The following is a 24,627-nucleotide window of genomic DNA, read 5'->3' as shown; positions in this document are numbered from 1 at the left end:
ATTACAGGTGTAGACCATACTATCTGATTCTTTTAATTGGAGTTGTTGAGCTAAATACTATATCCTTCTCTTTAAAAAATTCTTTTACATGTATTTGTTTATTTCTGTGTATTTATCATTGTGTTATAGTGCATGTGTGAGGGCTAAAAGGTAAAATTGTGGGAGCTGGTTCTCTCCTTTTATCTTAAGTTCTAGGGAGTAACTCAGGTTACTTGGAAGCAAGATGTTTTTCCAGTGAGTCAGTAGGATGGCCCAGTGCACAGAGGCTCTTAAAGAAATACACAGCACCCCTTCTCTGCTTTGGAGAAAGGACTGTGCTGCTGTGGCACCTCAGAAAAACTATTTGGATTCTAAGAATACCTGCCTGTCCCAGTGGCTCCTCTAGATGGAGGTCCCTGCTACATAACTTCTGTGAGCTGGCCTCTTACCCTGAAGGAAAAGTGAACACTCAGAGCAGACACGAGCACAAGCTGACAGCAAACAAATTGGATCTGGAGAAACAGTTCACTGAGTGAAGTGCTTGCTCTGCAAGCAAGAAGACCTGGGTTCTATCCCCAGAACCCACATAAAAAATTGTATGTCAAAGGTGATGGCCTCCCACCTCCCTAGCCCCTCACCACCTGCGGCAGTCAGGAGAGCTGAGCTGACCCTGGAGTCATGAGAGTAGGAGAGCTGGCCCTGCCCCTCACTAGTTGCAGCACATGGGAGAACAGGCTTTGCACTTCTCCTGGGCAGCACAGGAGAGCAGTTCTAGCTCCTCACAGGCCACAGCACTTGGGAGAGTAGGCCCAGATCTTGACTGGGCAGCACAGTGGAGCTGGCTCTGGAGGAATGGGTGCTAGGGAGCGGCCCCTGAGGGCATGAGAGCAGGAGAGTGGAACTTGCTTCCTGCTGATCACGGTGACATTCGGTGGCCTAGCCAGAGCAGTGCTGGAGAGCTTGCCCTGGTGGTGCCAATAAGGGAGAGCAGGCACACTGACCAGCTTGGCTACCATGCAGGCCTAGATCCAGGGCTCTGAATTGGCCCACCCCCAAACCTATATCATCTTTGAATGGTCAAGACACACGAAAGGGCCAGTCCTGCTGATCCGAAGCTGCGTGATCTCCATGACACAGGGCAACAACAGCACATCTGGGAGGAGACCCAGTGATGGTGTCACTGAAGCCAGAGACCTCGAACCAGACCAGTGACCCATTACAATGAGCATCTGCAAGTGAAGATGTGTGGACAGAGGGGCATAGTGTGGAACACGCTGTGACACACTGCAGCTTCTGTGATGAGATGTTTTCTGTGCTTTGGGGTTTTTGTTATTGTTGTGGTGTGTGTGTGTGTGTGTGTGTGTGTGTGTGTGTGTGTGTGTGTGTGTTCATTTTTGCAGGGAGGTTGCAAGTGTGAAGGGTGGGTATGAAGGGATGGGGAGATGAGTGGGACTAGGGTGCATGATGGGAAAATCATAAGGAATCAAGAAATTTAAAAAAATTCAGTATCCAGGTGCATACTTAGAAAGCCAACACTGTGTAGGTGAAGACCGGCAGATTCCTGGGGCTTCCTGGCCAGCTAGCCTAGCCTACTTAGCAAGTTTCAGGCCAGTGAGAGAACCCACCACCAGAAAAAAAAAGGTCAGCACCCAAAAAATGCCACTTGAGGTTCTCTGCTGAGCTGTACATACATGCACATACACGAGCACACATACCTCCATATAAACAACCAAATGAACATCAACACATATACAGACACACAAACATTAATTTAAAAAAGTGTACAAGGCCACACCTGTTCTCCCCATGACACAATCTTGTGGACGGTAAATGCTTAAGAGTTTAGCAATGAGCATTTTCTAGGGCTACATGGTCAGTGTCTTTAACCTGAAGCCACCGATAATGAGCCAGTCACCAAAGGGAGCCAAAGTAGTGGGGATTGTGAGACCCAGGAGGCGGGAACCTGGGAAATGCCACAACAAGAAAAGCAGGAGCCAGGCAGTACTCGGAGAAGCTCAGCCAAGGGCTTGATCCACCCAGGGGGAGGAAGTCTTAGGTCCAGAGAACAGAGTCATAGAGTTCCAGACGTCTAACATAAAAGGAATCTATGGCCCTTGGCTGGGGGCCCAGTGTAAGAGGCCCATGTGGCCTGGGCAGGTTGAAGGCATGATGGTAGAGGCCAGGAGCGAGTAGCTGACTAAGACTCTCCTTCTGAACCCTGGGGTAAGCAGAGGTCATGTCTGCACTGTTCACGTCTCTGCTTTACATGTGCCTATGCCCCAGTGCAGGGCTCCATCAACCTCACTCAGAACAGAAGATAGCGTGTGGACTTTATACTTCCCACGTGACAGGCATACTTTATGCCAAGAGTCCTAAACTTACACACAGACTGAAAAGGACTTCCTGTCCTGATTGCTGCTCACAGGAATCTCAAAGTCCACTGAATGAAGATCAGCGTTCAAGGCTCTGATTCACACGCGCTGTCCCAGTGGACACTCACATGGACACTGAGAGCTGAGAGGCCAGCGCGGAAGGCCAGTGTGCAAGCCTGCTTGGCAGTCACCTCCCCTCCTCACTTGATTGTCCTACTTTTTTTTCTACACACAAAATAATGGCTCCGTTACAGCATTTTACACACTTATACACGCCTATCATGCATTTTGCTCACAGTCAACTCCTCATTCTCCTCTTCGTTAAATGTTATGTGCTCAGCACTTCACAACCACTGGACATAACCTCTTAGTCACTTGATAAATAGAAGAATCTCAGATATCTCATGCATATACAAAGGAAGAGATACTGAAAAATAGGAATAGAACACGCCGTTCACGAGAGAAAACGGTATCCAGCGTTCCACATATAAGCAACACCCTTGCCTGGTAACTTGCACATAAACGTCACTCAATAAATGCATCATTGTAAACATACAGGATTGATGTTGATGGCCTGAAAATAATGTCCTAGGGTCTTATTGTGAGGCTGCTAAGATTTACTGAAAAGCGACGTGATGTCCTCACAGATTTAAAGGAAGAAATCTGCACCATGATGGGCCTTTAAAAAGGTGGATCTGAACCTGTAGCCCCCAACCTCTCCGTCTCTAGTGGGCCACCTTAAAAAGCAAAACCAGGAGATCCATGATGAAGGAGCAGGCTGGGATTGGGGAGATCCACAGCACTATCGCCGTGCTGTCGTACACTGAGGGACCCTTTTGTTTCCCTCCTAGTTTCTCCAGTAGCTGAGAAATACTGGTTTCCTGTTCACCTGCAGGGTCTCATTTATCTGGCAGAAGAAGAAATGCTTGGAAATGTGGATGGGGCTCCAGGAAGGAGGCTTAAACAAAGATCTATTGTTGACAAGGGTGAGAACCTCGTGTGGGACAGGGCGTTCAAGACACCACCACAGTCAGAGATGTGGTTTCCCATCCAGATGACAGCAGCACCTGCAGCTGGAGGCGGGGCTTGCCTGCCAGCTGCAGGGTGTGTCCTGGGCAGGAAGGGTGTGTAAGGAACATGGCTCCTGGGGTCAGAGGAGAACCAAGACACAGGGCCTGTTTGTGCTTACATGGCATTCGGTTACCTGCCTGCTCCCCGTGATTTAGTTAATGCTTGTCTTTCACCTCTTAGTCCCTGGCTAACTAATGTGTATGTTAACTTCCTCATTCCCGATATTCTCCAGGTGTCTGATATGTGTCATGTGCTATCTTAGGTCCTGGAGAAGAACAGAGGAGAAAGGCAGTCTGTGTCCTCACAGACAGCATCCTTTCCAATGGGGAGCTGCACCCATATGTGGAATGTTCGAGGTTGGTTGGGGCCATGTAAATAAAGACAAGCAGCAGAACATGCTAGAAGGATAGGGATGCTATCTTAATAAGATGGTCAGTGAAAGCCCAACTAGGAGGAGTAGATGATTTCAGGGACGGAAGCCTTGGCCCCATTCTGAGGGTGAGGCAAGTCTTTTTTTTTTTTTTTTGATAATTTTTTTTTCAAAGAGCACGTGCACCTAGCCGGTGGTGGCCCCGCACTGGGTAGCTGTGGTGGTGGCTCTGTGGTACTCACCTCCTCCAGCCTCCGCCTCTGCTCCTTCTGCTCCTCAATGCGCTTCTGGCGCTCGGCCAGCAGCTGCCGCTTGTGCTCTTCGTTCTCCCGCTGCTGTTGCTCCAGCTGCTGTCGCCGCAGGGCCTCTGAGCGCTCCTTGTTGGCCAGCTGCAGTCTCAGGAAGTCTCTTCGAAGTGTTGACTCCCCCGGTAGGTTCAGAATGGAGCTGTGGACGGGAAAGAACAATGAGGGTACCACCTACGGCAAGGGCCACTGCTAACTGTGGTCCCGGCAGAGGATGCGCGAGAGCAAGTGGTCTGCCGTCCTTTCGTGATGCTACTGCATAGATAGGTGGTCCTCATCCCTAAAAGGAGTACCACACCTTTCCCAGGCCTGTTCATACAAGTCCGTCCCTAGTGCTTGGTGAAGATGTGCTTCGTAAGACTTTAAAAAGTGTGCAAGCCCCAAGTCCTAGGCAAGCTCATCTCCACATATAAGAGTAGCTAGTAGAGATGGCTCAGCGGTTAAGAGCACTGCCTGCTCTTGCCAAAGGTCCCAAGTTCAATTCCCAGCAACCACATGGTGGCTCACAACCATCTATAATGAGATCTGGTGCCCTCTTCCCGCCTACAGTTGTACAAGCTGGCAAACATCGTATATATAATAAATAAATAAATCTTTAATAAAAAAGAGTAGCTGGTAGGGGCTGGGGAGTTGGCTCAATGGTTAGTGTGCTTGCTACGTAAGCACAAGCCTGGGTTCAGACCCACAGAGCCTGCACCCCTCAAAGCAGGCCCAATAGCAAGTGTGTCTGTATACTGCACCCCTTTGGGAAGATGGGAGGCAGAGACAGGAGGATTCCAGAAGTTAGGAGGCCAGCTAGCCTGGTGTCCACAACCATCAACAACAAGAGACTGTCTCTAAGAAGGTGGAAGGAAAAGACAACACCAGAGGTTGTTCTCTGACCTCTAGACACAAGCATCCTGTGCACACATGCGTACATACACACACACAGTGTAACAGAACACAGACACGTGCATAGGTGTACATAGTCACACGTACATACACACACAGATACACACAGACACACAGACCAACACACACACACACACACACACACACACACACACAGAGAGAGAGAGAGAGAGAGAGAGAGAGAGAGAGAGAGAGAGAGAGAAAGAGAGAGAGAGAGAGAGAGAGAACAGGAGAGAGGTCTTACTCTGTTTACAGGAAAGATGCCCTCCATGCACCTCCTTGACAGCTTACCCTAGGGCCCGGTAGGCAATGGCCATACTAAAGACGAGGTTGACAAGGAGCCAAGATATCAGGGCACATATGTACATGGTGCCCAGGGCTTGTCTCAAAACACCACTGTTGAAGGGCATGGTTCTAGGTACAAGGCACATACTCGGGACTGCACCTGAGGTAACTACATTATGTCTAATGTTTGTGCACACATGCACAGACACATGTTTGCATGCGTGTGTGTGCGCGTGCATGAGTGTCTGCGTGTGTGTGTGTGTGTGTGTGTGTGTGTGTGTGTGTGTGTGTGCGCATGTGTGTGTTTCTAGAGGACATAAACTGCACTGATACCACTTGGAGGTCCTGGGCTGCCAATGCCAATCTAACTTCAGGGGACCATCGGACAGTTACATTTCCATTGCCATATATCAGGGAGGTGAAAGATGATTCTTTTTTTTTTTTTTAAACCTAGCCCCTTAGATTTTTGTGAAAGCTTCTACCTAAAATAAACTCACCAAACACACAATTCCTCATTCCTGCTACGTTGCAGATACTGGCGCAGGCTGGAAGGAGGCAGCAGCCATCAGCGAGATATTAGGTAGAAAATAGAAATGGGGCTTGGAGCTCAGAGGATGGCTTCTGAAAGGAAGCTCAGTCCTGTTCTTGTTTGTTCAATCTGATGGGCCCAGCTGTTTTCAATCACCCTCACTTCTGAACTGACAAACACTATAAGCATTCCAATCACAGACCCTGAGCAGTTTCTAAAAGGAGCTAGGTTTAAAGTAACCCAAAACGCCATAGCCTGGGTTGTGCAGACAGCTCACCTGGTGAGCTTCCCATACAGACTTGAGGACCAGAGTTTGATGCCCCCCCCCCCAGAGTACACATATAATGCTAGGCGTGGCAGAATGCATTTGTAACCCCAGTGCTGGGGAGATGGAGACAGGTGGGTTCATTTGCCAGCCAGCCTAGCCTCAAGTACATGCCTCAGGTCAATGAGAGGCCTTGTCTCAAAAGGCAGGGTAAATTTCTGAAGGATGGCACCCATGGTTCAGGCAGTTGCCCCACCCACGACTACACACACACACACACACACACACACACACACACACACACACACACACATGTTCTCTGACACAAATATGCTCTTCCCCCCCAAAAAAACTCACATTCACCAATATCTTAGGCATGATCTCACGAGATGTGTTATAATAGCCTTCCTACCTCAGCCTCTTTGTGGTGAAATGCACCCACGACTGCTGACAGATTTACTGCAATCTAAACTTTAGATGCTGGGGGATTTTTCCCACCCACCAGTAGAATGTCATTTGCATTTGGTTTTTGACACTCCCTCAGTGGGGTTTCTTAGAGGATTATGGAAAGGACTGTCCCAAAGGGGGACTCGATCCACAGCAATTTGAGAATAAAAAGCCCGTGTTGCCCCATGAATGTGCCATCTGTCTCATAGAGGTCCCTAAAAACAACATCTACAAAGTAGTCTCCACAGTGCTGCAACCCCTTTTTGGGACAGCCCACTCCAAACTCTCTCCAGAGCGTTTGCTTTGCTTTGTCAAGTAAACGTTGTCTAGAACTGTGCTTCTCTCCTGAACTCTTTCCTCTGAGGTGACAATCCAGAAAAATCCCGTACCAGATAAACTCCCCTCTGGAGTCACTGTCTTGTGGGAGAGATAGGCAGGGAAAATTATTACAAATAATAAAATATCAAATATGAATAGCAAGACAAAAATGGTAGTTTGAAAGGGTAAAGAGTTTAAAATTTATAGTGGCAAGGAGCTGAGATAAGGCTTAGTGCTCTGTTCTATATCAGGTTGCCAGGAGCAAGTTTAGAGTTCTTGGTAGAAACAGGTTGGTCTTGTCCAAGAACTGCATTCTGGCTTGTTCTCCATGGGCAGAGGCAGCGAGGTGTGTATACAAGTGTGCTCAGAGAGAGGCAGTCAGGGAAGTGTGTAGATGTGGGAGCCGTGCACACAAAGGCCGTCAGCTCAGTCATAGCATTGGCAGCTCCATTGGCTTCACAGTGGACTGCAGACTGCAAGGTATAGGAGGTCAAACGAAGCTAAAATGCTCCACAGTGGACACTTTACCCAGCAAGTCATAGGGTGGCCCTCAAAGAAATATTTAAGGACAGAATTATTGAATCCTGTGGACAGATATAATGTGCAGGCTGAGGGACGACTTGCAGTTTCGTTTGGGCTGCTGGGTGACAAGAAATGGAATGAGGGCTGTGGGACAGTGGACAAGCGTCAGTTTACTTTACAGAGCTGCTAGAATCTGTATGAGATGCTGCCACAGGTACGGTCAAGGGCTTTGTCAAGGGCACTCCGTGGGCATTTGGGGAGTCTATTGTTGTCGATGCCGCCCCCGACCAGCAGGAAAGACACCAACACCGGGAACTCGTCTTGCAGCAGTTTATTCAGGAACTTTGACTACCGGAGTGACCTCGGGAAAAGCTCCCACAGAACCTTTATAGTGTGCCTGGTCCTATCAGAGACTGCCACATTGTCGCTCTTGGTTGGTGCGTTCGGATCACGCCACCTCACGCTATGCCTTCAGGCATGCACATAAGGGGCTCGATCAAGGGCGCATTGCGCATGCGCATAAGGGGCGCATTGTGTCGGGGAAGCAGCAGGGGGCACTGCTATCTGTGGCTCTCCACATATTGTGAGCCCCCTTTATAACCTGCTGTCTCTGTGTAAATCTCTAAAACAACTTCTAAATGCGGCTCTAGGACACATAAGTGACATGCCATGAGCAAAGGTGACAAGGTTGGAAACCTAATGCACACAAGGATGCCCCATTAATCTGAACTGACGTTGAACTAGTACCAGGAGACCTCAGTTGTATTAATGACTCAATTACTAGCTCTGCGTATGACCTGGTGACCCCCTTGAGCTGTTGTCTCATATCTAAAGTGAGAAAAACATTGTCTTTTCTAACTTTTAGGATTTCATGAAGACTAATTAGACGTGCTTTAGAGGGTGGTACTTGGCGCATAATCTTCCACATGATACAATGCCATGTTATAATTATAGCTGGTGGCTTACCACATGACCCCTGACACAAGAAAGCCTTGGAAAGACAGAGCTTCTCAGTTCTTCAAAGAACAGCAAGGGGACTGACTTCCATACACTCTGGAAGCAGGGAACAGCGTCCCTCCCTTTAGAGGGATGCTCATTTTGCATGTCACTGTTTGACAGCCATTGTCTTTATGCAGCTAAAGGGGGGGGGCATCTAACATGTTTTGATGAAAGAAAAAAATTCTCATTCAGTCTTGAACCTGGAGAAATCTTGTGGCAGATAAGAACCCTGTGAGCTCAGTCCCGACCTCTTATGGTGGCTTAGCAGGAGCAGAGATGTTCAGGTTCGAGTCCGCTTAGCTGTGGTTCTCAACCTTCCTACTGCTGTGACCCTTTAACATAGCTCCTCACATTGTGGTGACCCAGCCATAAAATTATCTCACTGCATCTTCATAACTCTAATTTTGCTACTGTTATGAATCATGTACATATCGGATATGCAGGGGAACTGATATGTGACCCCGAAGGGCTTGCAACCCACAGGTTGAGACCCTCTGGTTTAAGAAGCGAACGCTAGGCTGGAGAGATGGCTCACTCGGTGAAACCTTGCAAATGTGAGAGCCTCAATCTGATCTCCAGAATGCATCAAAAAGAGCTGAGTGTGGTAGCAAACGTGTGTAACCTTGGTGCTGGGAGGTAGAGAGCTTACTGGCCTGCTGGCCTAACCAGTGGATGCCAGGCCAGTGAGAGGCCTCGTTTCAAAACGCAGGCTTGAACTGAAAGCTGCTTTTGTAGACTTGCTGTCTGGTGTTGCTTTGTTTTGGCATTGTCTGTCTTACAGGCCTTTGTCTGTATATTAAGACTTCTGATTTTGTGCTTTTACATTTGTTTTGTGTCTATGTATATGTTTCTTACGCTTTCTCTTTTTATTCTGTTTTGTTTGTTATTTTGATTTGCCTGTTGGTTTGATGGGGGGGAAAAAGTGGGGGAGAGGGAAAAATGAAGAGAGAGAGAGAGAGAGAGAGAGAGAGAGAGAGAGAGAGAGAGGAGAGAGGGGGGGAGAAAGAATACGCGCATGAAGCTGGGTGGATGGGAGGATCTGGAAGGAGTTGAGGGGGTGGGAACCATGACTGGAATATAATCCGTGAATATTTGTATTTTCAGTTAAAAATATACATAATTTTATGTAATAGAAAACAAGATGGGACTTGAATGACAACTGAGGTTGCCCTTTACCTTCTGGGCTGGGTAGAATTTGTCAACTTGACACAAATTAGAGTCACCTGGGAAGAGGGAACCTCTCAGCTAAGAACTGTCACTATTAGACAGATCCCTGGACACTTCTGTGGGAGTTAATGCCACAGTGGGCCGTGGTGTTGGGCTGTGTAAAAAAGCAGACTGAGCAAGCCATGGGGAGTAAGCCACAGTGAGCAGGCCATGGGGAGCAGGCCACAGTGAGCAGGCCACGGGAAGCAGGCCATGGGGAGCAGGCCATGGTGAACAGGCCATGGGAGCAGGCCATGGGGAGCAGGCCATGGGGAGCAGGCCATGGGGAGCAGGCCATGGGAGCAGGCCATGGGGAGCAGGCCACTGGGAGCAGGCCACGGGGAGCAGGCCATGGGGAGCAGGCCATGGGGAGCAGGCCATGGGGAGCAGGCCATGGGAGCAGGCCATGGGGAGCAGGCCACTGGGAGCAGGCCACGGGAAGCAGGCCATGGGGAGCAGGCCATGGGGAGCAGGCCATGGGGAGCAGGCCATGGGAGCAGGCCATGGGGAGCAGGCCATGGGGAGCAGGCCATGGGGAGCAGGCCATGGGAGCAGGCCATGGGGAGCAGGCCACTGGGAGCAGGCCACGGGGAGCAGGCCATGGGGAGCAGGCCATGGGGAGCAGGCCATGGGGAGCAGGCCATGGGAGCAGGCCATGGGGAGCAGGCCACTGGGAGCAGGCAATGGGGAGCAGGCCATGGGGAGCAGGCCATGGGGAGCAGGCCACGGGAAGCAGGCCATGGGGAGCAGGCCATGGGGAGCAGGCCATGGGAGCAGGCAATGGGGAGCAGGCCATGGGGAGCAGGCCATGGGAGCAGGCCATGGGGAGCAGGCCACTGGGAGCAGGCCATGGGGAGCAGGCCAGTAGCCAACATTTCTCCACGGTGTCTGCTTCAGTTCTTGCCCCCTGATTTCAGCTTTGGCTTCCCTCAGTGCTGGACTATACTTGGCAGACAGAAAAAAGCCCTTCCTCCCCAAGTGGCTTTTGGCTAGTGTTTTATCACAGCAGCAACACATCAAACTAGGACAGCTTTCACATGTATATACACACATGTGCTACCCACACACTTCAACACACACACACACACACACTCTTCAACACACACACACTTCAACACACACACACACACACACACACACACACACACACACACACACACACACGAAGGAAGAAGGAAGGGAGAGGAACATGTGGTGTCCAGTTTATTCCTGCAGCATGGCCCCTCTGCAGGACAGGGCACTCTGTGGCACAGCACCCAGTCTTTATGCTGCAGTATGAGGGAGGGGTGGACACCTGGCTGGCCGGAGGGCACAGTCCCATGATGCCCAGTGACCTTTCTACTTGTGCACTTCCTCCACAATTAGCAGTGCACAGTCCATGGGATGCACAGAGCTGTTATCCACAAAGAAGTCTCAGAGCCACAGGCACACCGGCCTCAATGACCCATCAGTGCAGATGGGAAGAAAGCTGGGCTCAAGCCCGAGTGCGTGTCTAAGTGGGACAACGATGATTAAGGGGCACTGGGTTCCGGAGGGACAATGGGAATGGCACCAGTGTTTCTATCAGGTTCACCTCTGGAGGATAATTTGATTTTCGAGAATCATCTCTTCGAGGGTTGGTCTGTGTGAAATATCAAGGCACATGACAAGGGCTGTGGCCATCTGAAAGGGCTTCATAGAGGGGCTACATGACAAGCTGAGTGACTCCAGTTGGAAAGCGTCACTTAGCTCTCCCCAAAGTTGCAATTTTATACACTTTCAGTGCTGAATTAGCCAGATAATTGCTTCCTTCCCCCTCTACATCTCCACATGTGAGGAAACAAGGCTGAGAATACAGGGCATACATCTTGGGGGACAAGATAAAGAATATGCTGATCTCCACAGTTTTTAATAGGAGTTGGCCTAGAGGAAATTTCACACTTTAATGAGTATGTATGTGGGCAATACATTAGATCTTGGTAGAGCCTTAACAACAGAGCAATAAATCAAAAGGCGAGTGCGTTGTGAACAAGCCCAATGCAGAAGGTGGAAGTTGGAACCCTTCGTCATACCTGGGCTCCCCAGAGTCGTTCTCCTCCTCTTCCTCCTCACTTCCGCTGTATTCATACTCAGTCTCATCTGGAGAGAGATCACAGAATGTTAGTGTAGAACCGTGGCTCTCCACCTGTGAGCCCCCACCCCTCTGGATGGGGGATGGGGGGTGAACGGCCCTTTCACAGGCATCGCCTAAGACCATCAGAAAACACGGATATTACAGTATGATTTACAACTGTAGCAAAATTACAGTTATGAAGCAGCAATACAGAAGCATGTACAATGTGTACTGCTTGAGAATAACATATGATTTCTGTATATTAACCTATAACAAAAGCCTAGAAAATGTGATATGCAGGCAGCCCTGCTTTACCCCATTCTGTTTTTTTAAAAGGTAAATATGACTGGTTCACTAGAATCACTTAATTCAGTAAAATAATAAGCAAGTTAATGTGCAATAAGATTGAATCTTTGTCTTAGTCACTCTCAAAATACAATGAACAAGACACATGTGAGTACATGATTGTCACTTCCATGGATAAAAAGAAAAGAAATGAATGTTTAGAAGACATCTTACATGCAAGCAACTAGTGTTAGGTAGTTCATGTGATTAAAAAGTCAATCTGGGATGCATATTTAGAATTCAATATTGAAGTTATTTCACTGTGAAAACCAGTGTCTCTCAGCAAGGTGCATCCTGAGCAGGAGTGCACAGGAGACAACGGGAGGTGCGAGCAGGGGCCGCTCTCTCCCCTTGCTCGGAATGCAGGGAGTAGAAGGGGTGGAGCGTCAAGGAGGTAACAGCTGGGTCTGGGAAGGCCAGTGGCCCTTTGGCTGGCAGATCTGGAGGAAACACAAGGATGACGTCACAAACAAGATGCTCCCAAAGGAGGCTGGCAGTGCTACATGCTCAAGAGACAGAGTCCCGAGGCGGCAGCTGTCTGGACATGGGAAAAGCAGATGCTGAGACTGAGGGTACCAGGGTCCAGGGACTCCCGGATCCTTGGATGTGCTATGCTGAGGGCTTTCCTGTGGGTGATGAAAAGGCCTTGGAGAAGCTCTGCAGCAAAGGACGATGCCAGGGGACTGTCATTTCCTTACAGCCACAGGTTACTACTTACTAGCCTGAAGATGTTTGTACAACCCTTCAATAGGAAGGACACTACACTTTTGCTATATTTCCCTTAGGAGCCGATATTCACACTGAGGAATACCTATTTAGATATTAGACAATAAAGGAAACCAGAGTGTGATGAGTTCGAGTGTATTTTGTAAAATCACAGCCGAGCCTCATACATTTATCTGCGCACGGACTTCTCAGGCTACTTATTCTTAAATAATGTTTTCAGCAAATGTAAAGAACCTGCGGTAAAGTATCTATAACTTATGCCAAGACAATGCATTCTCACAATGAAAACAGAGAGAGTTCAAAATGACGTGCAGAGGTGTTGCCCAATAGAAGACATTTTAGTGACATCTTAGTGAATGGCGGAGGTGCACAAACATTGCAGTCACTTCTATTTTCTAATGAAGAACTTGCACTTATCATTCTCCTTGACTTTAATATTTTACCAGAACTGAGCTTGATTGCCTTTGTACTACATAATTAAGTTAGTAGATGTCAATACATATTAAGGAGGAACATCGGGTCAAAAGTCATAAACCAGAAACAAAACAAAACAAAAACAAAAACAAAAAACCTTTTCAATTCTACCAGAAGCTTGTCATTCAGAGACCTAATGGAAAAGAGCAGAGGAGTGAGAGTGGAGGCTGCAGAGGTGGCTCAGCGGTTAGGAGAACCTTCTAGAAGACCAGGGTTGAAACTCAGCACCCACATGGAGCCTCACAACAATCTATAACTTTAGCTCTAGGGGATCAGATGCCTTGTTTAGCCTCTGTGGGCACCATACACACAGTGGGGGGCATACATACGTGAAGGCAGAACACTCATACAGAAAAATCAATTAATAAAAATATATCTTTTTAAATGTGAGAGGGCCAGAAGAAATGGCTCAGCAGTTAAGAGCATGAACTGCTCTTGCAGAGGACCTGGGTTTGGTTCCCATCTCCTACATGGAGTGGCCCGCAACCTCCTGCCACTACAGTCCCAGGGGATCTGATGCCCTCTCTCGGCCTCTACTGAATGCAGATAGTGCTCACGGACTCATGTAGGGACAGACATATCCACGCACACAACAAAATAAATCAGTAGATGCTTTCACAACATGTGAGAATGGATTACATCATTTATAGAGGTTGCACAAAGGGAAGGAGAGCTTGTCTAACCAAATACTTGTCTTTGGGACCAGACAAACAAGATCAGAACGGTGAGTATGGTGGATGTAGGCCAAAGCGGCAGTCCTGGTGCCTGTCATTTACACACGGCTCCTGCGTGTACTCACTCCCAAGAACCTGCTCCTCCACACTATCGAGAAGGAAAACTGCACACCACACACACACACACACACACACACACACACACACACACACACCACACACACCACACACACACACACCACACATCACATACATACACCACACACACACACCACACATACACACACATAGACCCCAAACACACCACACACACCACACCCATACACCACACACACACACACACACACACACACACACACACACACACACACACACGTCTCTGGTCTGCTCTATTCTCCAGCATCACACTCTTGACGACTATCATGCTACCCTGAACTGCCTCTCCCCCCCTGGGGTCCCCTGTTGTGCATCCACTAAGTTCTTACTGCTTATCCGTCCCTCTTGGTTCTGTTTTCACACCCCAAGTTTCCCTTCCTAGCTTATGCTCAGCTGGCCATGAGCCCGGCACCAGACACGCAAGCTCTCACTAACTGCCAGACAAGCGGAAGGTCTAAGCCTTCGTTTCAACAGCTCGGGCACAGTCCCGATGTCTCCTCTCTGGGCTCCTGTGCATTCCATGACACAGTGCAGACCGTATAGCAGAGGAATTTGTGCATCTACAAATGAGGAAGTACATTTGAGGACCTTCAGCTCAAAACCTGATGTCATGTTGCCAGCCTGGCAACCTAGTCATCTTTTCTGTCACTGACATGTAAGAAGTTCTTTTCTGACTTCTAGATAACCGAACTTGAAACAAGCTGGGGAGCACAGAAAAATCAACGCTGGAGACTGTCAATACAGGAAAATGCCAACGAGATGATTTCTTTAGGTTGTCTGACATGGAGATGTCACACTTAGAAATGCTCATTTCAATTAAGAGAAATCACTTGTCATCTAAAGTCCTTCGTAGTACCACTCGTCACGGCATTGTTTGTGCCTAGAAGAGGAAATATCGCCCACAGGTCTAATTTCTCCATAGGGATTTGCTTTCTGTGGCGATTTCTCTCCACGGGTGCCCAGGGCTCTGACCTAACAGGCAGACCTCAACAGGAAAGACTAATGCAGCCCGTGCGAAGTCTCCAGTCCACCAAGTGCCAAGCACACCAATAGCCCACAGTTAACTGTCTTTGGTTTCTTGCTCTGAAATCCAAACGCACCACGAACCTTTTTCTCCCCGCTTCTTCTTTGTCCGGTCAATGTGATCCTTCAGCTGGATGCGGACCTGCCTCTCGTTAGGCTGGTCTCGGATGAAGGGATGCTTCATCAGCTGGTCCGTGGCCGGCCGCTGGCTGTGGTTCTTCACCAAGCAGCTCTCAATAAAAGACTGGAACTTTTTGGACCTGTCAAGCAGATGAGATGAATTCACAGAGAAAATGACAACGTGAGAAAGAAAAGCCAAGACATCTTTTGAAACGTGACCCTGAAAAGGGAAAACAAAAACAACAACAACAACAACAATAACAACAACAAACCAACAACACATGGGTGTGTGTGTCCATCTTGTGAGGACAGGGATCAGCTAGTCACAAGGCCCGTGTCACAGTCTATTAGCACAATGAAGCTCAAAGGTTGGTTGTTATCACCAACACGTGCACAAGGTAATACACAGTAGGTACACGCATGGGAACACTTTCACACGGGGAGCACAACCTCACACAAAAGACCGGAAGGAATCGAGTGTTCCCTTGACCTGTGTGGTAAGCAGACAGGCAAGGAGGCTGAGTGAGGGGAACAGGGGCTCACCGCCCAGCCCAGGAGGACAAATTCACACTAGAAAAAGGCAGCGCAGGGACACCCGAGGGATTAGGTCAGCGTAGTCAAGGAGTGGGAACAACTGTGCCCCTGGAGAACACTTGAGTGAGCAGCCTAGATCGGCTGGAAAACAGAAGCTAGAGTGTACTAAATGGAGGAAGGGGGTGCAGGGGGGCCCACCACCCTCATACGACAAGAGAAAACCTGGATCGGGCCAACCCTTCACACAGCAACTTCCCAGTCGCTTCTGAATTCTGTTTTCCAGTAGATGAGGGAAGAACGGGTCACCGGACTAAGGACTTGGAAAATTTGCTATGGCAATCTAGTTCATATACTTAGCTTACCTCCTCCTCCCCACCCAAAGGGTCAATTTCCTCCTAGACAAACCCCATGATAAAGTGGTCCAGAAGCAGGGAAGTCCTGGAGCCTGGAGGCCACACTACATCAGCCATCAGGGCTGGCAAGGCCACGATGCCCCAGAAGTTACTGTGGACTTTAGATGGCATTTATGGATGGAGCACGTGTGTGCCTGCTGAGAGTTCCAAGGAGTTATCCAGACTCAGCAGTAATTAAGCTGACAGCTTCCCAGCATGCCTTTCTAAGGCAAGATCTCAGTGGAACCCCTGACAACTGAGCACCTAGCCTAATTTTTGCTCTTGGTTGCCCTCTTGTGGATCGCCAAGGGAAAGTTCTCAAATTTGCCGTCAGTAACATTTCCCAGAAGTGTATATGTTTCAGGCTTCATCACGTAGAATACCATGGACAGCGTGTCTTCCAGCGTCCGCAGTCAAGAGAGGGGTGACTAAAAGGCTCAGCATGCCTCTGACGTACAAAGCCAGCAAGCTCAGCACAATTCTGGACCTATGGACCAGCGAGCATCTCCTAATCTAGTCCCCTGGAGTGAGACTTGAAGGAAGTCTCCTGGAAGCTCAGGGTACAGAGTAGGTGCTGCAGCAGCAAGCAGCATCAAGAGATGCCTGGTATCCACACGGTGGAAGGAGAGAGCCGACTCCTTAAAGTCGTCCCCTGATCTCTCTCTCTCTCTCTCTCTCTCTCTCTCTCTCTCTCTCTCTCTCTCACTCTCTCGCTCTCTCCCTCTCTTGCTCTCTCTCTGTCTCAAACAGAAAGAATGAATATTTAATATATATTAAAATAACGCAAGAGAAAAAAGAATACATATAGACCACTCTCTGCTTCTGCCCACATCGTAGCAATTTCTTACCTTATTCCATGTTTTTCAAGTGATAAAGTATGTAAACTATGTATGGGCTTTAAAAGTATCTTGAATAGCTCTGAAACAATGTAGCATCCTTAGCCATGCCCCTCTCTCCCTCCCATGAGTTACAGTTGGCTCTGTCAGGGACAGGAAATGAAGATGACAGAAAAGTTCAGGGCTTGAGATCACCTCAGGGCCAAGCTCTGTGTCTTCTTCCTGGAAGTTTTCAGCAGTGTCAGGAAAAGCCCAGGGTGTATCAGGAGCACACCACATGCTCTGCATGTTTGGTGAATGGATGGATGGGTGGATGCGCACATGGAAGTGCCTGGCAACTGCTGTGGTGCTTGTGGGGGAGAGAGAGAGAGAAAGAGAGAGGGAGTGGAGGTATGGGGGGGTTGAGGAGATGGCTCAGTGGATGACGTACATGCTGTGCGAGCATGAAGACTTGCGGTTGAGCCTCTAGCATGCACGCACATAGCTAGCATGGCAGTCTGTGCACTCAGAATCCCTGTGCCTGGAATGAAAGACAGGACAGGTAGATCCTCGTAGCTAACTGGCCAGCTAGTGTGTGTAAGTTCCAGGTGCAGGCATAGACACTGTCTCACATGAGGTGGCCGGGGAGGGAGGAGGTCACCCAACATTGACTTTTGGTTTCCAGATATGTATGTACAAATTTGCATGTGTCCCTGTCCACATAGATATACTACATAGAAGCACGCATGTGTGTACACACTCTCACATTCACACACACACACACACACACACACACACACACACACACACTCACATACATACACAGAAGAGGGAAAGAGAGACAGACAGAGAGATAGAAAGAGAGAGACAGAAGCAGTGACAGAGACAGAAGGGAAAATAGATAGATAGACAGATAGATAGACAGATAGACAGACAGAGAGACAGACAGATTGGTTGCAAAGAACAGTATAATTTTCTTCTTTAGATCAATCAAATTTTTAAAAAGAGCTCATCTGAGGAATAAACTGGAAGCTATAATCTTAACCTCAAAAGAACAGCAGCAAACCTGGAAAACTCCACACAGGGCTTCTGGGTAGGAAAATCAGCATCAAAAGGATGAAGAGAAGAGCGACCTAAGACAGAGAGTACTCAGTATCCACAGGGAATGGAACAGGAGCCTTTTCACTCACTGCATCTGGGAAGAATCGCTTGGTTTTATTGTAAAGTGCTTCACTATTAATTAGAGGGTGATAAATAAAAGCAATCACATCCAATTTGAAAAATGAGATCCAGACCTCAATAGACTGTGCATTCCTTTTTCCTAACACTGACATCTAAAAACAAAACAACCAAAAGAAAAGAAAAAGGAAGAAAAAAAGCTGGAGAAAAGGTCAGCTCTCTAGGCAGAACAGTGTCTAAGCAGTGTTCCATTAAAGACCGAGCTATGCAAGTTCCCTCTTCAGAGCTCTGCCAGAGGGAAGGACCTCAGTGAGAACGGCTCAGTGTCCAAAGGGCAGAGATCAGGCACAGAGCTCTTAAACCTGCTGATGTGTCCGCATCTTTTCAGAGGCATCATTTGAAAAGAAAATGCTGCTGACTTAAAACCCATCTTCAAGCCCAGCAATCCTGGCAACTTGGAAAGCCGAGGCAGGAGGACCACCATGAGTTTGAGGCTATAGGTTATAGAGTGAATTGGAAGACAACACGTACTACACAGTGGGACACTGTCTCCACAAAGAAATAAACCAAAACAAAATCACGCCTTCAAAGAAGTGTTCACCTATTTTCTAAGTTAGTGTGACCAAGGAATCAATATGCTTAATTGCCTATTTAATCGAAAGTGAAAGTACCAGTTCGCTTGGTGTTTCAGTGGGTTTAAAGCAAATTTGTGGTGTTGCTAGTAACTTAGTTTTGTCTCTTAGAATGAAAAAAAGAAAACTTCATGAAGGTTAGTGGCACAGCCTTGCCAACGGTTGGATAGAGAGGGAACGCCCACGTTTGGTGCTCACAGTCTGAAGTTTGGCAGCCACCCTGGGTAGACCCTGGAGTTGGCTACATTAGCCACTGTGATTGGAGGGACCAAGGCTTTGGGTGCTTAGCACATCCATAGGGCAATTTTAGCCTTGAAAATGTGTGCCAGTTTTCACAACTGCCTCCCTTTCTCTGCCTCGGTTGAATCACTTGTGTGTGGCTCAACGCTTTTCTGTGCCCATTTCGCTGGCTGCAAATACAGACACCCAAGTCTTACATCAAACTACTGCTGCATCAATTAAATGAGTTAAGTTCTTTAAAATGCCCCTTGTGATTAGTGCTGGCACGACTGTGGGCACACCCAACCGAACCTTTTCTGATCACTAGACTCAAGGGAGAGAAAATCCTTTCTTAAGGACTGCAACGCAGAAATCAGACATTGCCCTGCCACGGGCTTCTGATATTTGGAAGATGGCTGTACCACTGCGGGAAACTCACAGAACCTATCTGCTGAAGCTGAGAGGGCTACAAAGGCACCAGGTGGTCCAAGCCAATGGCATCACTGTCGCCTCGTGGAGTCCGTTGTTAAGCAATGGTCTTTAAGGGAGTTGCTGCAGATGGATTCGATTCAAGGAAACTGATTAGAAAGGGTTTGTTTCAAAAGCTTGTGTTCCAGTTTGGGTTTTTATTTTAAAGAGGTGCACGGTCACAGTACAAACTATGCAATTCAATGTATTTCAAATATTTTGTGACATCTACTTGATATCATTATTTTATTTGGAACACACACACACACACACACACACACACACACACACACACACACACACACCAAATTTTTTTCCCTATCTCAAATCACAAGTGCCTGGCAGCAGGTACTGAGTTGTGGAAGATAGTGGGGTTGAGGGTGGGGTGTGTGCCAGCTAGTTTTTTTGTCAGCCTGACACAAGCCTGGGTCATCTGGGAAGAGCTCCCTGCAGCTGAGAAAAACGCCTCTATCAGTTTGGCCTGCAGCCAAAACTGTGGGGGCTTTTCCCAATCTCCGATCGATATGGGAGGACCCAGCTCATTGTGGGCTGTGGGTCCTGTAACCAGATTTTTCAAAGCCAGTGGGGTCAGGCAATGAACGGCAGAATCAGGTTCTCTTCCAGGAGGCCTGATCAAGCCTTTGCGTGGGGCTGTGGAGTGAGGCCTCGCTCGCAGCAGAGAACTCAGGATGTTCGAGATGTCGGGATGAGAGAGGAAGGTTGCAGGCTTGGAGAGGAGCCACTCTACGGGAGGCTAAATGTGCTGTGGGCAGTGTAGGAGAGCCCGAGCGCAGCCGAGGCTAGGAACGGAACTGCAGGATTTTGGTTCCCATGCTAGGTTCAGACCCTGCTTTATCCTACTTTTCCTTCCTGTACCCATTTTCCTTATTCTTCCCTCTCGGAATGAGAATGTTGATTTTGGGCTATTCTGTATTGGATACATGCGACTTGGGTTTGGATTTTACAGGTTTTCACAATTAAGAGATGCCTTGACGTTGGGCTTTCAAGAGATGTGATGTTTTAAACTGTTAAGATGTAGGGGACTCCTATAGAGGAACTGCATTCACTTTGCACCATGAGACAAGCCTGTGCCTTCGAGGCCCAGGGGAGGAGTTCCACAGTTCAGAGTGATGTGTTTGAGGGTCAGGTTGACAAGGAGTGGACTTGTGATGGCTGGTCTTCATTGCTAGTGTGACAGGGATCTAGAGTCACCCAAAAGACACACCTCTGAGTGTGGTACTGAGGGTGTGACCAGGTGATGGGTTCAATTTAGGAGGGAGGAGCTATCTTGGATGTGGACAGCACCACTGTAGGGCCTGGAGTCTCTGTCTGAAGGAAAAGGGAGGAGGAAGAAAATGGCAGACTATCAGCATCCATCCCTCTCTGGTTCTTGTTTGTGGACATGGTGTGACTTCCGCCTTCTCCCCCCACTGCCTTAGCTCCAGTGCCATGATGGACTGTGTCTGCCTTCTTCACTGTTAGCGAAAGGAATTCTTCCTCTCCGAGGTTGCTTTTGTTGGGTATTGTGTCTCAGAAATGATCAAGTGGCGAATGCAGCCTATGAGGTGACACAGGCCTGTGGATGGCCAGCTCCCATTCTTCTGTGGAAAAGCTTAAAATACCTCTCCAGAACAGTGCAGGGAGAGGAGGAGACAGAACAACAGGGGGCAGGAAGTGAGGCCCACTGGGAAGCTTGGCACATGACAAGCAGAAATCTGCCAGGCAGCAGCCTTTGCAGTGCCACTGTTGCTTCTGGGGGAGGGACCTGAGGGGGGGCCCTCTCTCCCCAGTAGTCAGATCCAGGGAGGAGAAAGGAGAAATCTCAGAAGAGCAAGGAAGGGCCCTCCTGCACTGCGTTCTGTCACCACACTCTCTATGGTGCCCAATGAAAGGCTGTTGCTGGGGAGAGAACACGCGTGGTACCACAGTGACCCTCTGCTTTGCCTCCCGGTTACCAATAGCAACTCACACTCCTCCCCCCTTCCCCCGCGCCCCCTTGCAGGTCTGGCAACTTAGAGACTGTTATTGCTTGTGGCTTTTCTGTTTCCTTCCCCTCTGTGAGCCTTTCCTCTGTTTAGCCAGGGTTGCTATGTCATTACCAGCTGATTGGGACTAATTAAGCTCTACATGGTGGGTGGGTGCCTGTGGGTGGGAAACAGGAGGATGCCAGTCGAGGGCTCGAGCCTTAAGTCATATGAAAAGGGACAAATGACTTGTTCCTTTTTAGCTGAACTGCCCAGGCCTTGTGTCCAGCGGGGAAAACAGCAGGAGGTCACACAGGCTGGTAGGAATCTTCTCCAACGCAAGAGGAACCAGAGACGTAAGAATAATGGGAGGCTGTGCCACTTCTGCAGCAGGGGACAGGGAGGATTGGGTTTTTGTTTACAGAAGAATAAGACAGAGAGACCATGGTGTAAGTACAGATGGAAGTGATGGGCAACATTTGACACAGCCTGAGGACTCCATCTGCAAACCTCACCTGGTCATCCACCATCCACAGTCCCACCTGGCCCCACGCTCATGTAGTCATTCTCTTAGAACCGGTCACCTTTTTTTTTTTGTCAGGATAAGCTTATTAAGAACAAATGTCATACTGCTGTCTCAAAATAGAAAGCCAGCGCGCCCTGTCATAAAGAGAAAGGGACCTAAAAAACACAAAGAACCACAATTGCCCATGCCAGGACATCACATGGACCATTAGCAGGTCCGTGTGGGTGTCTTCAGGAATAGAAGGCAGCCACTCAAACGGACTGACTCCAGATGAGCATCACCCTCTCCGAGGAAACATGCCATGCAGTCAGGGATACATCTGCAGCCACGTATCATGGCATTTTCATGCTACTACCTACGCTCCATTTTGGCTAATAGTGCCTTGTCTCGAGGCTAGGGTTAACAACTTGCTGTACAGACAGCAGGCTAACAAAGCCGTGAGTCCAAAACGAATGGTAGCAAACAGAATGTATGCATTTATACACACACACACACACACACACACACACACACACACATATATATATATATATATATATCCAGAAAGACCCAGGGATCAGCCAGTACAGTGCTGTCATGCAAGCACAAGGACCTGGGTTCAGATCCCCAGCATTCATAGAAAGAAAGCCAGGTGTGGTAGCATATGCCTGTTATCCTAGCACTATGGAAATTGAGACAGGAGGATTGCCGGGCGCCCTGGCCAGCCAATACAGACACATTGGTGAGGTCCACATTTAGTAAAACACCCTGTCTATAAAAGTAAGGTAGATAAACAACCTCAAAAGATAACTGAGGTCAACTCAAGGCCTCTACACACAAACACACTTATGTGCTTATAGACACATGTGCACACATACACACAAAAATGAAAGACAAATGAAAAGAAAGATTACAGAACAATTTCACCAAGATCTGCAAAATGCTGAGGGACAAACTCACCACTTCTTAGACTTGAGGCGAGGCGCAGGGTTCCGGGGGATGAGGAAGAGGGCTCTCATGGGATGCATGTCACAGAGTGCTGCAGGAGACCGAAAACAAGGACCAGATCCAGTCAGAGGCCAGCCACAATACCATGCTGGCTGAACAGAAGTGTGCGCCTGTCCATAAGGCACTTGTGAGCATGGGGTCAGCGGATCTGAAAGCTTCCATTTGGCAAACCATCAAAGAGCTGATATATAATTAGACAAAGCTCACAAAGCACACACATTTCAAACAGACAGTAACATTCCCCGGGACCAACCTTTACTTCATAAGGAAAATAAGTTAAAGGGTCAATAACTAGTTGCCTTTGTTGTAAGTAGCCTCCTGGCATTCAAAATATACAGATAGGATGACAGTTATGATTGAGGCGGTTGGAGTGATTTTTTTTAAAAAACAAAAGCTTAAGCCACAATATAGGTGACACGTGAACATCAAAGTCGCTGTCTTCCCCACTGGAGGCTCATGCAAACATGGCTCTCCGTGCACATCTTTGCTACTCTGCCAGAACACCACTCTGTCCTCAAACATCCCTGTAGCTTTTCAGGTTGCAGGATGTGCTTTGTTTGAAATTCTCTGGCCCCAGGATGACCAGAGGATGAAGTCAGTTTATAAACATGATGTAATCGTTTATCATAAACACACTCTATGTTCTTATTTCCATCAATAGAGCATATTAGCTTACTTTCTAACAGTGAGAATACAGTTATTTTTTTTAAAACCAAGATTGAGAAGATATGCTCTCTCAGTGCCAGAGGATTCTGTGGGTGGAGTCTATTTTTAGTGTTGTCTACCACTCAGGATGATAACACAGTTTTAAGACCATACTATCTGAATATTCTGACTCACAAATGTCATTATGAACAAAGGGAATTTTGTCAACAAACACTGCAAGTCAATCACGTTGCAGATGGATTCAAGGAGTTTCAGAAAAATAAGAAGGCAGTGGTGACTTAAAGACAGAGGGTCCTAAGTCTGAGAATAAACTGTCATGAAGGCAAAGGGTCTTTTAAGTCCTGGTCCTGCAAGAAGTGGATGAGAAGGCGTGAAGGTAGGGCAATACACATTCAGGGACATTACGGGGCGAATTCCTGTGTAAAAGGAGACAGTGGAGAAGCCAGGAAAGGTGGGGGAACCGTGTCATTGATACGCAGTGCAGGAGGGAAAGTGGGTCCTACACTGTCCTATAGTTCCAAGCAGAGTCATCCTGGGTGTTGCTTGAATCACAGCTACCTAGTGTCTCTCCTGAGGTTGGCACTGGTGGGGACAGGAAGGCTCGTTCAGGGAGGTCAGGTCTCAGTTTCCCAGGCCACCACAGCAGCTGCCAGAGGCATTCTTTGGTCCCAGCACTCAAAAGTCCCCAGGGACTTGCCAGTGTCTGAGATGCAGCTGGCATAAGGGCAAGGATATTGAACACTGCAAACACTGACATGTTCAAAGGCAGTGTAGCCTTCTGAGGTCAGGTGTCTGGGAGAGCTGCACCGGGGAATGCAGCTTCGGAGTTTTGCACACAGGAGCTGACCAACTTGTCTGTGGTTGCCCTGAGGTCTGTTCGAAGCGGAGCACCTCCAGAGTGAGCCACGTCGTACGTACGTGGGTAAGACAAAAAAGGCTCCCCAAAGTTTGCGCTCTTCTTTCCTAGCAAAACACAGGGCTGCACACTGCTCTGAAACGAATAGACTCCTGGTTGATTTAAGCTGCCTCTGCTTTCTAAATATGCCACATCAGACCCATGCCGGGCTCAGCATAGC

General features: G+C 48.3%; 1 protein-coding gene across 5 annotated transcripts in view; it reads right to left on the bottom strand.

Moving 5' to 3' along the window:
* TNIK (TRAF2 and NCK interacting kinase) overlaps nucleotides 1-24,627 on the bottom strand; it is a 409,373-nt gene that overhangs the window by 82,883 nt on the left and 301,863 nt on the right. For all 5 annotated transcript variants that reach the window (XM_084769731.1, XM_084769733.1, XM_084769734.1 and 2 more), the window contains exons 9-12: nucleotides 22,838-22,916; nucleotides 15,134-15,309; nucleotides 11,611-11,677; nucleotides 4,035-4,239 (exon numbers count right to left, since the gene is read on the bottom strand). In XM_084769731.1, coding sequence (XP_084625857.1) covers nucleotides 4,035-4,239; nucleotides 11,611-11,677; nucleotides 15,134-15,309; nucleotides 22,838-22,916 — 527 coding nt within the window. The remainder of the gene's footprint in view (nucleotides 1-4,034; nucleotides 4,240-11,610; nucleotides 11,678-15,133; nucleotides 15,310-22,837; nucleotides 22,917-24,627) is intronic.

Source organism: Acomys minous, assembly GCF_964271855.1.
Source record: "Acomys minous genome assembly, chromosome: 19".
Lineage (NCBI taxonomy): Eukaryota > Metazoa > Chordata > Mammalia > Rodentia > Muridae > Acomys > Acomys minous.
The sequence above is the reverse complement of the archived record's forward strand: the minus strand, read 5'-3'. Positions and strand labels throughout refer to the sequence as shown.